The following is an 18,345-nucleotide window of genomic DNA, read 5'->3' on the forward strand; positions in this document are numbered from 1 at the left end:
AACTTTCATAGGACAATAAAACAATTATTCACCAAGGAATGAAAATTATTACCTGGCATCCTGGTGATCATTTTGCTGTAGTTGTGTTATAAAGACACAATAATGTAATACAGGTAATACAGTATGAGCATTGTGGTGTAAATAATTTAACTTGTAGCTCAAGTTGGTCTATACCATGAGTTGGCTATTTTATCTGTTTTAGCATAGTGATTCCCAAACTTTATGCACGTGAGAAATCACCTGGGTTGGTTTTTAAAAAACAAACACTTTGCCTGATTCCTAAAGGTTATTTTTGCTTTATGGTTTTCGTGTGACTTATTTTTTTTTAATATTCTCTAGAGTAATCACAGGGTTGCTTGCCAAAATATGCTCTTAATTTGTATGCAGATAAATGTGTTAGAAAGTCACTTTATAGGAGAAGAAAATTTGTGGCTTGCTTTTCTATTTCAGTTTTGTTTTCTAAATAGAATATTGGAAAAGAATGTGCCTCCATAGCCCATAGGATATCGTGCAGTTGTGAACAGTGACTGCTCGTGTGACTGCTTTGGGAACCATTATTAACAGCATCATCCCAAGATTGTCATCGTGTTAGGCAATGTTTCCATCTTGGACTCCATGCAGAGAGTGAATTTTTCCACCAAAAAAAAAAAGATTTTAAACACTCTTTCCGTTTCCAGAGGGAAAAGTGACTGATCCTGCCAAGAAAGAGCAGCTGTCCCAACGTGGTTGGGTTAAAGCGGCAGAGAGCTGCAGCATCATGCAACAAGGCCTGCAAGTGGCCATCACTTTGCAGATAGTATTAGAGGCAAGCAACACTGTTGTTAGAAGCCAACTAATAAACACATGGCATCAAAAACTATTTTGAGCAAGTGCACAAGCAATCATTTGCTAATTAGATTTTTGTAGCAAGAAGTGCACATCCTAACACAGATGGTAGGGGATCAAATAAAGAGAAACTCTGAAAAGAAGGATATGATCTAGGCTGGAAAGTTTCCCTTGGCAATACCAGTCAAGGTTTTATAACCAGCTCCACTGTGGGGAAAAAATCTGGGAATTGGCATCAGTACACACTATATTACCTTTAAAGGCCATTGTACATGCCTATTTTAAGAGCTATATATACTTTTCATATCAAAGGGTAAATTCTGTCATTTGCAATAAAATCCTTCTTCATCCTTATAAAAGCTCCAAGTTAAGAAGCTTAAGGAACCCATTTAGATACTGCCATATATAAATAACTGGATTAGAAGGACTCTGCCCATTATTTTGAGATTCTGGCACCTGGAGGAGGCTGAGTGTAGCAAGTGGCAACTTTAACATAATTCCGTATTAATAAAGCTTATTTTGGGGCCAGCTCAGCAGCACAGTGGTTAAGTTCAGTGCATTCCACTTCAGTGACCTGGGTTCATGGGTTCAGATCCTGGGTGAGGACCTATACCACTTATTGACGGTCACACCGTGGCAGCGACCCACATACAAAATTGAGGAAGATGGGCACAGATGATAGCTCAGGGCCATTCTTCCTCAAGCAAAAAGAGGAAGATTGGCAACAGGTGTTAGCTCAGGGGTAATCTTCCCCACCAAAAAAATTTGAAAAATAAAGCTTATTTCTATCTAGGAGCCTGCATGTCACACTCAGACTTGGGTTCACGTCTTGCTTCCTCCTGACATTTCAACAACCCCTATGTTGACTGGGCCTGCCTAATTCTTTTTCTTAGCAAGAGAAGGAAGACAAGAGATGGAAAGGAGTCAGAGAAAAGAAACTGCATAGAAAGAGAGACAGGAGAACATAGAAAGAGGACAAAGAGAGGGAGAGAAGGGATAAAAAATAAAAAATATTTAAAAGTAGGAGAAGAAAGGAGCTTGGGTATATACTGTCTCTAAAAAATTACATTGCTAAAAGCTAGACATTCATTTCATTTATTTAATTGAATTTTCCCTTTAAATTATGAGGAGTTTAGCCATTGACATTACAAGAGTTAAAAGAGAGAAGGCACCAAGCTCAGTATTTCTATCTTCATTATTTTCAGTTCAGTTCAGTGATGGAGCCATAGATTTGCAACTAAAGTTATATTGTGAAACCTGTACATTTCAAACTTGCAATTTTATCTGAAATAAGGAGTCCATTTTTGATGGGTCAACAAGCTGCCCCCTAACATTTTTGTTTGGTGAGTGGCTTGGCCCGCATCATTTCCTTTAAGTACAGGTATGATTTGTGTGGTTAATATTCAGCTCAGCAATATATCACTCACATTAGAGTTCAACCACAGAATAGTAACAAAATAGTAGTAGCATTAGGGGAAATTTCTGGAAATATGGCATTTTAAATATAACTTTATCCTTAAGTGATTTTGGTCTTTGAAATTTTCTAAAAGGAGATAGAATTTCCCACAAGAAATCAGTAATTTCTCCACTACATCTTAAAAAAGTAAGTGGACTTGAAGTCTGAATATAAAAACATCACTAAAATCAAAGAGAGACTCTCTAGTTATGATCCTCGATTGCTTGTGCTAACCTAATTTAGCCAAATAATTCTAAAAATGAGATTGATGCCCTCAGACTGCGCAAAAACCATTAACACACGTTGGGGAATAGAGCCTTATTTTATACAAATTAGACTAAGACCGCAGTGGAGCACAGCTCATATAAGTTCATTTTGGAAGTTTTCACCTTCACACACGTATCTTAGCGATTCTCGATTGTAGGACGCTGAATAGCAAGTTCATTTACAAAAGACTGAGACTCGAGGATAAGGAAAAAGACATTGGGGAGACAAGTGTATAATCGTCTCTTTGGAGTTAAAAACAATATCACATGTGAAGAGGCCCAATCTCGAAAGAAGCATTTTCAGCCTTATAAATTTAGAAATAAAAGAGATCTTTGCTTTGAAATCCAACCTGTCTTTACATATAGCTCATATACTTACCACAAAAAGGAGTAATGTGAATAAAATCTTAAACAGAAATATCCCCACATTCTAGCCACCCTTGGGCTTGTTTTATGGAGGTGATGGTGGTGGGAGAATGCCAGCTGCATGACCTTCCCTCTAGGCACCATCTCCAGTCCTGTATTCCCCAGATGCTCATGTCAGCTTGTGAAAAGAAAGACTGAGGCAGCAGGAGGAGGCAGGTGCACAGCTAGTATTTCACTGTCTGTCTGATCCAAACAAGCAAATGAGAATAAGGAGGAAGTGCAATGGTCTTTAGGTTTAGGGGGAAAAACAGCCAGGTAAAGGATAAGATGCTTACTATCACAAACCTCATAAAAGAATCTTTCTCCTTCCTTCTTCTGCTCATGGAATTGCAAGTCAAGGTGTTGGACAAAGACATGACACATTACAGACAGAGCACACAACACATTTTTGACAGAGATTTTTCGATGTGAACAAATAACCACCGATACATCAAAAACCACTAGCGCCACACAGCACGTTACAGAACGAACGTTGGTATCAGGTTAACATTGCACAATACAGTAAAAAGCACGTGCAATTTGTGGAACTTTACAGATCATTAGCATATACATATTTAATTGTGTACATATGACTATATATATATATGTATATATACTACAAAAGGCTATTGGCCATCTCCCTCCTCCCATTCACACTTTTAAAGTATTTACTAAAGTATTCTGTTGTGGATAATAATCGCCTTAGTTGTTAATGGGATTTTAGATTATTATCATTTCCTGTTCTTTGGCTAAACCATGTGAAAACTTAATTACAACACTTTCCACAGCAAAGAGATATGGTGCTAATGATCTCTAAGTAGATATTTGTCAAATGCAAGCATAAAAACATACCCACCTCTTTTCCTCCCATAGACTCAAACATTTTTTCCAGCTGGACCCGCAATTGTTGAATATTGTTCATCAATATACAGGGCTTTAAATAAAACAATCCGAAAAAAAGTAGTGTGAGAACCCTTTTATACATTAAATTGTTGAATGAGTTTACCTAAAATATGATAGTGTACAACTATCACTGAATTCCTATTATATTTGGCAAATATAATAATTCTGCTATTTTAAGATTATACTTTTTAAGAGTTAAGAATGGAAGGGGGGGCAGGTGGGCAGCCCAGTGGCATAGTGGTTAAGTGTGTGCACTCCACTTCAGCAGCCCAGGGTTTGCAGGTTCAGATCCTGGGTGGGGACCTATACACTGCTCATCAGGTTGTGCTGTGGTGGCATCCCACATACAAAATAGAGGAAGATTGACACAGATATTAGCTCAGGGACAATCTTCCTCACCAAAAAGAGGAAGATTGGCAACAGATGTTAGCTCAGGGTCAATCCTCCTCACCAAAGAAACAAGAAAAAAGAATGAAGAGGGGGAAATATGACCACTTTGGGGAATGAAACATTAATATAGTCAAACAATAAACCACCGGAGACTTACTACTAAAGTTTCTTTTATTCTTAACATTGTGACATTTTATACTTAAAACTTAACCAAATTCTGTTTTTAAAGACTCATTTTAAGAAAAAGAGATTAATTTAAATTTTTCTATTTCACTGTTTTAAAAACCAAAACGCCATCTGAAATTTAAAAATAAAAAAAACACAAACAAACCTAAACACCTTTAGTGAACTCTCTATGACTACAGATAAAGTCCACATGTTGATATTCAAGGCCTTTACTCATGTCTAAACTATGTTTTCCCTCTCATCTCCATCTACTGCGTTATGATTAACTCTCAACTCCAAGGGGCTTATTCCCACTGGAACACCTGTGCTTTCCAGACTCTGCGACTTGGCTTAGCATGTGACCTCTTCACTTGAATCTCTGCCTATTTGAATCATATCCATCATTTAGGTTAGAGCCTTCTCTTTCCTCAGTTGTAGACTTTTCTTACTCACTTGACATTGTTTTATTTAACTTTATATTTGAGTTGCTTTTCACCATCTTGCCTGCTGACCTTAAATGCACTATATGTGCTGCTGTGTCTTTTTGGTTTTTTTCTCACTCACAGAGCCTTACACATAATACATGCTTTAAAAATGTTTCTTGACTTGTTGTTTCTGAGGAGACAGAAATATGACAATAACAAAAAGATGCAAAGCTTTGTGACAGGACTAGATGTGACCTTAGAATGGTAGTAATTAATTTATAATTGGAAAGTAAAATTCAGAATAGTTATAGAATAATTTGATATTTGCTGTATGCTGATTCTGAAGAGCCAGTAGATTAGGGAAAGAAAAGAGTAAAAGAAAGGAAAATGGATATATCTTCCAAGTTGCTGGGAAATCAGCCAATAATGAATCAGAGAGAGGAAAGCAAAGGACTTATAGGACATCAGAGAGATGTTAGCACTCATCAGCGGAAAGATTTTATTATTGTTTTAACCACATTACTGACCTTTGAAAAACTTTCTATTTGACTCTTAAAGTGACCACATCCTAACTTCGATTTAGGAAAACAATTTAAAATTTCTATTTTGCTCATTTGATTCCAGTCACTTAAATATTTTATTTTTTAACACAGATATCTGATATTTATCTCCCACAGATTCTGTTCAGTAAGCTGAACCTCACGTTGCACAAATGATTCCAATTTCCTGCCATAATCAAGAGCCACTTGATCTAAGTTTAGTCCTTTCCATAGTATGTATGGTCAGACTTTCATGGGATTCAGCATCTTGACCCCAAATCAACAAACTGAGCTAATAGACGTTTTTCCATTAGGGAATAGCGTCATCATTTTTTTTGTTTCTTTTGTTTTTTTTTTATTACAGAAGGAGAATGTATGGCTTGAACTGGTCCGTCCTACCAGGGAGAAACTAAGGTCAAAGGAAGATCACGACTCTTAATGAGAAGCAGGAAGACTACATGATGAAAGATTTTATCATCCTGCTCCCCATAGGTCCAAGTTAGCTGGATAGACTCTTCTATGGTTATTTGATGTTAATATTCAAGCTTATCTTTTTTGCACATATAATATTATTCTAGTACCCACTTTATAAATAAACACCAACCTCCAAGCCTTCTTACTAAGACCGTTTCCGATGAAAAGGAGCTACTAAGAAATAAAATGAACATAGACACTTGGCTCACTTGGCATTGAGTGCTATTGATGCTTACTGAGATAAGGCTACATAGAGAAAAGAAATGCAGTTATCCAGAAGGAGACAAAAATAAATACAAAACTTTCTTCTTTCCTGAAGCTTTCCCTGACCTTGAAATGTTCAAATTCCAATTTTAGTGAATCCATTTATAAAAACACTACTGGGAATTGAATTACACAAATCCACCCTAAACCTAACTAGGAAACAGCTTTTACTTTAAACACCTCTACAGTAAATGAAACAAACAAAAAAACACCACCACTCACAGTAAAGGGAACATTAAAACCTGATTCAGAAGTATCATTTATTGATGAGCTTGGTTAGATGAAGTAACCTATGTTTGAAGTCAAGTTGTAATCTTTTAAATTAATTAATTAGTTAATTAATTAAATTGTGGTAACATTGGTTTATAACATTGTATAAATTTCAGTTGTACATCATTATATTTTGATTTCTGTGTAGATTACATCATGTTCACCACCCAAAGACTAGTTGCAATCTATCATCACACATGTGTCTAATCACCCCTTTCATCTTCCCCCCTCCCCTTTTCCCCTCTGGTAACCACCGCTCCGATCTCTGTTTCTATGTGATTATTGTTTTTATCTTCTATTCATGAGTGAAATCATATAGTATTTGAATTTCTCCCTCTGACTTATTTTGCTTAGCATAATATCCTAAAGTTCCATCCATGTTATCTGATAAGGGGTTAATATCCAAAATATACAAAGAACTCATACATCTTAACAACAAAAAAACTAACAACCTAATTAAAAAACGGGCAAAAGATCTGAACGGACATTTCTCCAAAGAAGATATACAGACAGCCAACAGGCACATGAAAGATGTTCAAATCACTAATTATCAGGGAAATGCAAATCAAGACTACAATGAGATATCACCTCACTCCCATCAGAATGGTTATAATTAACAAGGAAGGAAACAAGTGTTGCAGAGGATGTGGAGAAAAGGGAACCCTCATACACTGCTGGTGGTGGTGGAAACTGGTGCAGCCACTATGGAAAACAGTATGGAGATTCCTCAAAAAATTAAGAATAGATCTTCCACTTCTGGATATTTATCTAAAGAACGTGATAACATGGATGTGTAAAAATACATGAACCCCTATGTTCATTGCAGCATTAGACACAATAGCCAAGACTTGAAGCAACCTAGGTGCCCATCAAAGGACAAATGGATAAAGAAGATGGGGTATATGTACACATTGGAATACTACTTAGCCATAAAAAGTGATGAAATCTGGCCATTTGTGACATGTTGTAATCTTTTTTATTTGTGTATTTTGGCTTTTCCCCTAAAAACATCATAATACATTGTCTTTCATCTAAATCTAGAACAAAGTTAGAAACCTAAAATACAATGAATATGAAAGTTCTGTTCAGACTATGCTATTTCTACATAACTGAAGTATGTTTCTGAGTTGAAAAATATTGCAAGAAGTATTCAAAATCAAGTAATTCTTATTTGGAGAATGTTGCTTTGCTATATTTCGGAATGTGGGAAAAGTAGATTAAAAAACTTTTGACCCATTTCCAATTTAAAATGTCACCACAGGACTTTTATATAACCTTTGTCTTTAATTCTGACCCCTGGGAAAGCAAATGTCATGGTCTCTTAAAAGACGTCTCTCTTTAAAAATTTCTAGCTCAATTTGCAGATGAAATAGGTATATTGCTGTACATATACTGAGAAAAGAAAAAATAAAAAGTTTCAATGTTCTTGATATTCAAAGAAATCTGTAACAATAGTTATATATACACACAAATGTACAAAAGCACTTCTTCAGTTTGTCCCAGCTGAAAGCATATAGTAAGCAGCTAATTGATATTCTTTCATGGAAAAGCTAAAATGATACTTGGCATTTAGTGAGAGTTTAAGATTGCTCAAGACATCAGTAATTAGTGAAGAAAAGCATTGAGAAAAGCAAAATCAAGTTCCTGTGCTATAATATTTGCAAAAGTGTTTCTTTTTTAATAAAAATTTGATTTTGAAAAGTGTAAAATATACAGAAAAAATAAAAAGAATAAACAATTTATGATTTTTTCTTAGTTTTTTAAAAAATAAAATACTCTACAGAATGGTAACACAAAGTGGAAATCTGCAGTGTCTTTTTAATGTTTTTTCCTTTCTGAATGACAGGAATTAGCCTCTATAATTCTTAGCCACCTGTCAAAATCTTGAATTTGGTATTCTAATAAAATCGAAATCTTTTCTGAAATTATCCGGCTCTGGTTTGCTCTGAATAATTTTGTGCTGGTTACTTTTCAAATGTATTATCCTTTAATTATAATTATATACTTTCAATAAACAACTATCTTGCCTTTTACAATATTTATAATCATTGACAATTAGAAATCACTGCTGAGATATCTGGGTGTTTTAATAAAATTTCTGCACAGTATATTAATTTAAAGGAAAGAAGCATCTTCTGGGACCCTCAAGAACCATTAAGACTGACATCTTAATGAGCTGTCAGCAAGAGGTCAATGATGTTTCAGTGAGAATTCTCTTTTAGACATGCTTGATAGTGAGAACTGCTTTTTTGAGGAGAAGAAAACCTGATTTTCCTCTTTAAAAATCTAGTACTGACTTTTTTAATATATTTTTTTCAGTGCTTTTAAAAAAATTCCTATACTGTTACCAACATATTTCTCCTAATCTTACGTATGGTGAATAAGATTTCACGTTCCATCATAAAATAACACTGATTATATTCCAAATCACTTTACTTTACCTTGCTTCTCTTTGTGCCTTTTATAGACTAAGTTGCAATACTGGTTTGGATTTCATAAACATTTTCTCAATCATCCAAAAAATAAAAGAGTAAGTTAATAACTCAGAGTAGAAATCAGCATCATTCCCTACATTAACCATCCTTCTCAATTTATTTGAAAACTGAAAGACCAAATTATACTCATTTTGGTATTGGTGCCAAACGACACTAGTTGGTGTTAACACTAAATAACCTTTTAACTCCTAATTCTCAGCTCCAATGTTTCACAATTATATGGGCTTTCCATTGTTTACATGAGTCTTGTTCCTTATCATCATGGAAAAGTACAAACTGGCTGGCACTGAGATGCTCTCAACCTTCCTCTGAATTCTGCATCGTAACCAGTTCAGGACTACTAGAGAAGTTTCCAACAGTTTCTTGAGATCCCTATTCCCTATAATCCTGAATGAAGACAGAAAGAAAACAATTTCTCATGCTTACTTATTGATTTGAATAAGTGAATCTCAACTGAGGAGTACTTGAAAGTAGAGACATTTTTACTTACCACATTTTCCTTATCACAATATGAACTGAAATCACTTGATACAATTGCAGCATACTGAAGCAGTACTTTGTTGATAGTCTAGGGAAAAAACCCCAAATATTGTGAAATTCAACCAGGCAAGTAAGTATTTATATACACTATCCAGGTTAATGCTAATCAGGCAAACTTTTCATATGTCTTTTTTTCAGCTGAAAGGGAGCCATAAACAGTGATTAAATCTACACTCTTGCCAAGAGAAGGATCTCAATTAAGCTCTTATATTTAGATCACAATTTGTAATATTTCTGAGTACATTTGAAGGGTATTCCACCTGGACTCATTCCATTTTAATGTAATCTACTCCACAGCAAAATTCTTTATTTCTAACTTAACTAACTACTCAGAAGATACACTATTTTCTGGCAACCTTCTCTATGTTTGGATACTTATTAGCTGATGACCCCTAATGTTCCCCCCCCCACCCCAGAAAAAAATGGCACTTCATGCTTTGAATCATCTTTCATGATTTCTAGTGTCACCCCCACCCCTGGCCCAACCAGACACGCACTCATATACCATGCCAAAATTCTTTGTGGTGGTCATTTTCTCAACTTTCTCTAATGTTCCTAAATACCTCATTATAAGTGGGGCCAGAGCATTCCTATACATGGTACTTAGCAATGAATATTTTCAGTAATTTTCTATGATAAGGAGCCTTACTGACATATCAAAGATCACCTCTTAAAATCTAAAACTTCAGCTTTAGTTGCATTGCACTATCTCAATACATTTACCTTCAATTTAGTAAGTTATTTATTGATGCATTATTTGATAAAATATTGCCTGATCTTACCCCTCTGTCTGTCCTTTTCATCTTAATTCCACATTTTCGTTTTCCATCTAATAACAGTTTCTGAGCCTAAAGATGCCCTCTGCTTTCATTAATTATGCAAAAAAAAGGGAAACGAATGAACTTAGTTACATTTTATTTCAATTACTTATAGATGTATTGATCAGTCTGCCTCCTACTGCTTTTACTTATGTACCTTGAATTATCTATCGTAAGCCAAATGTGGATGTGATTTTCTTAGAAGAGAGGAAACAACAATAACAATAGATATATGCCATCTATTTTCATAGAAAAGCGAGGACGAAAAAGCTTTTATTTTCATTTTTGTATAACATATTCTGAATTTTCTTTGTGGCTCAAAATCAACTCAGGGAGACACTCCAAGGAGTTAAACTGAATGAGAGATGTTTAATCTACAAACCTGAAGTCACCAAATGTGACTATGAACTTGCTTTATAAAGTTTTAAAATCACAATGGAAACCTGAAGTTAGGGATAACACGCAGAAAGAAAATCAATGTTTTCTGGGAGTACAGAGTGAGATGATAATATGCATCAATTTAAGTCAGAAGTCGGTCTTGGAAAATATAAAATCTCATCAAGCAGCAGACCAATAAATCTAGGAAAACAGATCACTGATCAGACTGAAGTATCTTCCAAGTGCAGCTGTTCAAATTTTACTTTACACATAATGCTGAAAATTACTTTGGGACTTACCTAAGGAGCACTAATTCACTTGTACATATGAGGACTACTCTCAATTTACAGGTTTTAATGACAGTGTAAACTATAGGGATCATTTCACTATATTGCAAAACCAAAAACAAACAAAAGCCTGACTTTAGGAGCTTGTTGCAACTCAGACATCATAACTTAAGATAAAGTTTGGGCAGGGGAATCCAGATATCCATTTCTGATCATTCTTGAGGTAGCCTATCCCCATGGTCTAAGGCTTGCCTCTGCTTCACAGGAAGACCCAGTTTCTTGAATTCCTGCTTGGGGACAACTGATCCCAGGATCTCACATCTATTAGCCTACAAGCAGCAAGTCAGGATGGGTTGTGGGTAAGGAAAAGTGCTCAGCCATGTAGAACATGATTTAAGGCCTTTTGCCCATAAGAGTTGTGGGTAGACTAGTTGAAATAATATCCATTTCTTTATTAATGTACAAGGTATATCTGAATGAAAGTGTGCATGTACATTTTAGGGGAAATTTGGTTTCACTCCAATTTATTCAACAAAGTAAGTCGCTATCAGATATTAGTTCTTTAACTAATACTAGTAAGTAGTTAATGTAACTCGTGTCTACCCAAGACACAGCTCCAGCAGCAGCATAAGCATCACCTGGGAACTTGTTGGAAATGCAAATACTCTGGTCCTCTCCCAGGTCTATGGAATCAGCAATTCTGGGGTTGGGACCCAGTGATGTGCGTTTTAATGAGCCTCCAGGTGATACTGATCCAAGCTGAAGTTTGAGAACCACAGTCCTAACTAAAGCAAAGCAGGGTGAAAGTAACTCTTCAGAGAGAAACTGTTGATGGAAGGAATACCTAGCAAGGCCTGGAAGATAGGATCTCTGAGTGTCTGAACTTAAGTTGTGGGATTGTTGGTCTTCAGAAATGGGACCGCGCAGAGAGAAAGGCAATAGATAGCCTAGTAGGGGTTATTTGCATCATATTCTATAATAAAACACAGTTTATATGAAGAATAGTCATGAGGAGTAGACAGTTCTTTCATGGATGCAGCAAAGGACCTGCCATTCAAAGAGCTCCAGATTAAATAAAATGAAATTCTAATAGGATTGTGGAAAATAAGCACGTAGTCATAGTACCTATCTCATGGGGTTGCTGTGAAGAATAAGTGAGGCAATATATGTAAAATGATTAGCACACAGTGATGCCCAATAAATTAGCACTGTTGTTTTATTAAAATTAGGATTAGGTTCCCAGAGATGAGAATATGTGTGTCTCATTCAGTATCTCTGGTACCTGGCAAACAGCCAAACTCACAGCCAGGACTTAGTAAATGTTTGTTGATTTGTTTTTAAGTAATACTGAAGATATTGTTACTTCATGTCTCTCTTTTTTTTTTTTTTTTTTAAAGATTTTTTTATTTTTTTTTCCTTTTTCTCCCCAAAGCCCCCCGGTACATAGTTGTGTATTCTTCGTTGTGGGTTCTTCTAGTTGTGGCATGTGGGACGCTGCCTCAGCGTGGTCTGATGAGCAGTGCCATGTCCGCGCCCAGGATTCGAACCAACGAAACACTGGGCCGCCTGCAGCGGAGCGCGCGAACTTAACCACTCGGCCACGGGGCCAGCCCCATGTCTCTCTTTTTTAATTAAACTAGTAGTACAGCCAGAGGAATATTTGCTACCCATGTGCCCACTTTACCACTCATCATAGCTCCTGACTGTGCCGCTATGAAATTTGAAGCATTTGTTTGGTACCTTAGTCAATCTTACATATGCTTTAGTAAGAACAAATCATCCCTTTAAGTCCCAGTTTAGAATGCTATATCTTCTACAATGTCTGTAGATATCATTAATATGTCTTCTTTCCAGGAGTTGGTTTAAATCAATGTTAGGTCCCAGGAAGAGAATATGATTTCAGTATTTTTTGCTACAGAGATCCCAGTCCTAAGGTGGATAGGGTTTTCAAGATCAGTTGGTCACATCTGATGAAACAAAACAAACCCCAATAGTCTGAAGTCACTGTGAAATTGCAATTACATTATCCACAAAGCCCCATTTTTATGAGGTTTTGAATCATTCCAATAAAATATAATTTATTTTTCAATGAAAATTGCCAACTTCTACTGTCCCAGAAAATGTTTTTCATTGTTCTTACATTATTTCCTTGTGATAATAACTGGGGAGTATTGAATTTCCATGAATTGAAAATGTTTTACTTAATTGAAATTTTTTTTTTTTTTTAAAGATTTTATTTTTTCCTTTTCCTCCCCAAAGCCCCCCCGGTACATAGTTGTGTATTCTTCGTTGTGGGTTCTTCTAGTTGTGGCATGTGGGACGCTGCCTCAGCGTGGTCTGATGAGCAGTGCCATGTCCGCGCCCAGGATTCGAACTAACGAAACACTGGGCCGCCTGCAGCGGAGCGCGCGAACTTAACCACTCGGCCACGGGGCCAGCCCCAATTGAAATGTTTTTATTGTGCCAATAAAAGCTCACATTTCCTCAGTGACACATGGAACCTAATTCTTTTCTTCTCGCTTCAGAGAATGTTTTCCTGTGTGTGATTCTAATATGACCTCCTTTGTGACCTCCCACACCTATACCTCCCTCAGTCCCTTTGATTGTACCCCTAGTAGTCTCAACATGGCTAGGTTCAGTTTTACAACTGGAGAAAGGTCAGAGCTTCTGAGGGGTGGAGGCTAGGCTGGAGCCCAGGGCCCAGGAGTCCCAGTTCAGCTTTCCTTCCACTTTCTCTCAGGGCTGCCATGTCTCCACCTTTCATACTCTGCTACCTGACTACTCTCAGAGAGAATTCTCATTACTTCTCTAACATGTGCAATTATAATAGCATGTTACGAGATATATTAACTCTGAGATTATTAAATTCTCCTATAATCCTGCTTCCACTACAAGTCCTACAAAGTTCCAAGAATAGCATGTGACATAACTTTTGAAACACTATCCCTAATGACCCTGTTTCATTCTTTCCTTGGCAGTTGCCCAAAATGCAGCTGCAGTTCAAGCAAAGACTTTCTTAGAGAATTTTTTTGAATAATTCTCCTGCAGAATTTACTGCAGATTTCATCATATTGGGAAATTGAAATCAGAAATCCAAGAAAGTCTCCTCTAGGAATTATCCAAATAAATGATTTTTAGACATTATCTTAAAAAGCAGGAGGTTGCTTTAGTCTTCCTAATTAACAGATAGAGACTGGAGTTCAAAATATTTCATGGCAGATAAATAATGTAACACAGCTTAGGCTGACAGCCTGTCTGCCTAAAAGCCTTTGCTGGCTCCTCATTTTCTACTAAGGTTCAGCCACTTTGTCCGCTCTTCAAGACTTTTTACAATGTGGGCCTAAATTTCCAACTGTAGCTCATTAGCCCTTTTTGAGCCTTAACCTCTCTCCTCATTGGGGGCTCTCAGGCTAGAACCTGTTGGTCACAGAATGGTGGAGGGTGACAAAGGTTCTCTCCTTGATCAACCTCTAGCCAGGCTTCTCTGAGCCCTCTTCTCAACTAGACCTCAACCTTGGCCTATAAAGACTTCAAAAAAAACAGTAGTATAGTGTCTAACAGCTCAAGGTCACATCCCTAGGATGATCACAGATTCCCTTAAAGTGTCTGCCTGTGAAAACTCAATGCTTGCAAAAGAATTTTCTATTTGTTTCAGTCAACAGCTCAGGATTGGGCCACTGTCTTCCAGCCTCTGTGGGAGGATAGGAGCCAGCTTCAATAAGCCTCAGTTACAAACCCAGTTGGGTTTCACATGGAACAAACCCCACTTCCTACTTTTTGTGATTTTTCACTTCCCTGACTCTACTGAGCCTCCCCAACCCACCACAGGCCTCTTCCCTCATTCTCCCTTTAAAATACCTGGTCACCTCTGTACAAATCAAAGTTGAGTCCAGTCACTCTGGACTCTTTTCCCTATTGCAATAGCATATTACCTATTAAAATCTGTCCTTACCATTTTAACTAGTGTCTGGCTTTGTTTATCTTTGACAAAGGGTACCCTATAGTGTCACCTAACCCATATCTGATGTTGTATGAGCAGCAAGTAAATCTTTTTGGTGTTAAAACATGGAATTTGTTTTACTTGTTACCACAGTGTAAACTATCCTACCACAATTAATAAAGATATCTCCTGCAAGAAGCCAGTGAACCAAGTTTAAACTTTTCTAAGAGCCAGGGCCAATGACAAGATCAAGCTCAATCCTCCCATTCATAAAGGACCTCAAATTTAGACTTTTTTTGATAACACTAATGAAGTTATATGCTCATTGTGGTCATATCTGTGGTTAAAAGCAGCAGCATGTTAAATGTACACATCCATTATAGGTTGAATTGTGTCCCCCTACAAAATTCATATGTTGAAATCCTAACATCTAGTATTTTACAATGTGACTCTATCTTGAGATTGGGCCTTTAAGGAGGGGATTTAGTTAAAATTAGGCCATTAGTGTGGATTCCAATCCAATCTGACTGTTGTCTTTATAAGAAGAGAAAATTTGCACACACATAGAAACACCAGGGGTGCATGTGCACAGAGGAAAGACCACAGAGGACACAGTAAGAAGGCAGCTATCTGCAAGCCAAGGAGAGAGGTCTCAGAGGAAATCAAACCTGCTGACACCTTGATATTGCATTTCCAGCCTCCAGAACTGTGGGAAAATAAATTTCTGCTGTTTAAGCCACCAATTCTGTGGTATATTATTATGGGAGCACTGGCAAATTAATACAACATCTTAAATATTATACAGTTTGAGTTTTGGCATTTCCTTATTTTTTAACATGTGAAATAGATTTATATTTTCTGGGCCTTTTTCAAACTCTGAGATGTCTTGACTATAGCATTTAAATTTGTCATAGTTGTTTATAGGTTTGGCCCTCCCATTATCAGTTTTTTGAGGTCAGAGATTGTACTTATTCATACTTATTCATGACTACATCTCTCAAAGTAGCTGGTAAAGAGTGCAAGTGAGGCAATGAGTAAGAAGCACTTGTTGAATGAACATCTGAGATCTCTGCCATCATCCCACCCATGGAGCCAGACTTGTCTTTAGGACCATGAGACACAGGACTGTGTAGGTCATTCCCCTACATTACTATGTTTGTTATGTCACTACCTTGCTTAGAAATCTCCAAATGTTTAGTGTTTCTTAAATCATCCAGGAGATTAAATCTAAACTTCTCAGGCTGGAAAGCAAAGCTCTTCAAGATCTGGACCCATCTTCACTCTCCCAACCTTTTCCACTGCCTCTCCTAGCACAAGTCTTTTTTGCCAGAGGGTTGTTTCTCCCTGCTCCTCACATGTTAAGCTTAGCGCTTTACTTCCTTCTTTGTTCTTGCTATTCCCATGGTTTTGAATATTTTTCTAACTTTCTAACCTAAATAAACTTCTCGTTTATTTGAGCCTGCTTTTCCAATGAAACCTTTGTCTATTCAGTTCTCATTAGTTTTCCTTCTGCTCAACTTTGTATAGATCCCAACCGAATTGTGTCCCTCTTCATGTCATCTCCCAATTAGTTCATTCCATGTTATCTTGATTATTACATGGAATCTTTTGTTTTTTAATATTTGAAAGGCAGAGATTACATCTTTTATTTCTTATATTTCCATTGAAAGTCTTGGCAAAGTAGTAAGCATTTTGCAAGCCCTCTTAGACTCCAAGAGGAGGAAGAGGTCTTAAGAGTGATAAAGTTGGTCAAGATCAATCTGTCAACTAAGAAAACTAAATTCGTAAAAATCAAGTGAACTGCTCAGTCTCACACTAAAGTTATTGGCTGATTTCAAATGAGAACTCAGTTTTCATGACTTCAAGTCCAATACACTTTTCATCATACTATAGTGTCCACTAAAAAATACTTGCAATTTGAATATGAAATGCCAAGGCTTATTTTCAGTTAGAACCACATTTGAAATGGAAATAATTTGGCTACCCATGGTAATCTCTTCAATTACAAATGACTGTCATTAACGTGAATAATAGGTTTTTAAAATGATAAATCCATGTTTAAGAAACAGGAAGTACAGAAACAAAGATAAATTTCAAACAACTAAACTTATTAGTACTAGAATTAGAAATTAAACTGGGGTAGTTGTGTCAGAGAAGACTAATACCACAAAACAACAGCATGTTTCAGGTTCTGTGTATGAAAATAATAACATGCTACAGTTCCATCAAAGACAGGATTCATTTCATTTAACCTACCTTTGCAAATCTTCTCATTAAGTGAGATAATGCTTCAGGATTAGGACATTCCAGTTTCTTAATAATCTCAAAGCTCTGATTAAGCTGAGCAAAGACATCAACCACAGAACAAGAGAAAAGGGCATGATCAGACGTCTGCTGGAACTGAGGGGAGAGAAGGCGAAACCATCGAGGAAGCACATTAGAGGGACTGTGTAAAGAGTCTTCATTATTTCACATAAACAACTGAATCTCCTATATTATGTACCTTCATATCATGTACCTTCATTTCTTGGTAATAAAATACCCATTTTAAAATCATCCATCAACTTTTCTAGAAAGTGTAGTGGAACTAATATCATGGGGCAGGCTGCTATTCATTGGTTTCTCCATTGCTGAATTGAGGACTAGTTCTTTCATATTTCTCATTCCCCACAGGCATTAGGATGGATTAGCAAGCTGATTGTGACTCAAGACTTTTGAGTTGCTCCAGAGGGGCTGGGAGGGTGTCTGCTCCTAATCTTGTAATCCTGGAAAGGTTCCAGGACAACAAGGGAGTTTTGTACAAGGCTACTGACTCTGTAGATTCAGACCAATTCAAGAAGTAAAGAATCTTGGGGCAAAAGGGTGATTGATGTTTTTTTTTTTTAATTTAAGCATTCTCTAGGGTTCCTACTAGCCCTTTAAAATTGTCTTTTAAATTTATTTTGATCATTAGAGAATTAAAACAAAACTTAATTAATAACAATGAGCCTAACAATTCCCATTAGCCTAAAATTGAGCAGCGTGAATGTTTCTTGACAATAAGCAATCTTAAAGTAATTTAAACTCACTCCATCTTTTTTGTCTCTTCCCAGTGCTCCATGAAGGAACTCCATTGATACATCTTCATTTTCATCTAGCCACTGCATGACAAAAGGTTCAAACCACCTAAATAAACAAGAATAATGTTACATACAATAAAAGATGTCATTTGTACATAAATAACAGTGAACATTGCTCTTTTCTTATATGAGAGTAACTCAGGACCAAAAATCTCTTTTTACTCCCTTTTTCCAGTTCTACTTCCTCAGAGACCTTTAGCTTTACTTCATCAAATGTATCCCCCTCTCTTTTACCTTTAGTCCCCCACTCTTTCTTGGTTCTTCCAGTGCTGCCTCAGAAATGCTTAGTTCCCAATTCCCACTCTACAATTCCCTTTACAATTCAGAATCCTGTAAAATTCAGACCTTGTGGGCTGTGACGCCTGTCATGCCTTTCTCTCATAGTG

At 36.6% G+C, this 18,345-nt stretch overlaps 1 protein-coding gene across 9 annotated transcripts in view; it reads right to left on the reverse strand.

Annotated features, from left to right (window-relative positions):
- The window catches only part of UNC13C (unc-13 homolog C), a 585,940-nt gene that overhangs the window by 103,040 nt on the left and 464,555 nt on the right, over positions 1-18,345 (reverse strand). For 5 of the 9 annotated variants that reach the window (XM_070579899.1, XM_070579965.1, XM_070579910.1 and 2 more), the window contains 5 exons: positions 17,909-18,005; positions 17,097-17,240; positions 9,368-9,445; positions 3,809-3,886; positions 3,259-3,288 (listed from right to left, as the gene is read on the reverse strand). In XM_070579899.1, the coding sequence (XP_070436000.1) occupies positions 3,259-3,288; positions 3,809-3,886; positions 9,368-9,445; positions 17,097-17,240; positions 17,909-18,005 (427 nt within the window). The remainder of the gene's footprint in view (positions 1-3,258; positions 3,289-3,808; positions 3,887-9,367; positions 9,446-17,096; positions 17,241-17,908; positions 18,006-18,345) is intronic. The other 4 variants (XM_070579933.1, XM_070579974.1, XM_070579922.1 and 1 more) reach the window with 2 other exon arrangements.

Source organism: Equus przewalskii, chromosome 1 (assembly GCF_037783145.1).
Source record: "Equus przewalskii isolate Varuska chromosome 1, EquPr2, whole genome shotgun sequence".
Taxonomy (NCBI): Eukaryota; Metazoa; Chordata; class Mammalia; order Perissodactyla; family Equidae; genus Equus; species Equus przewalskii.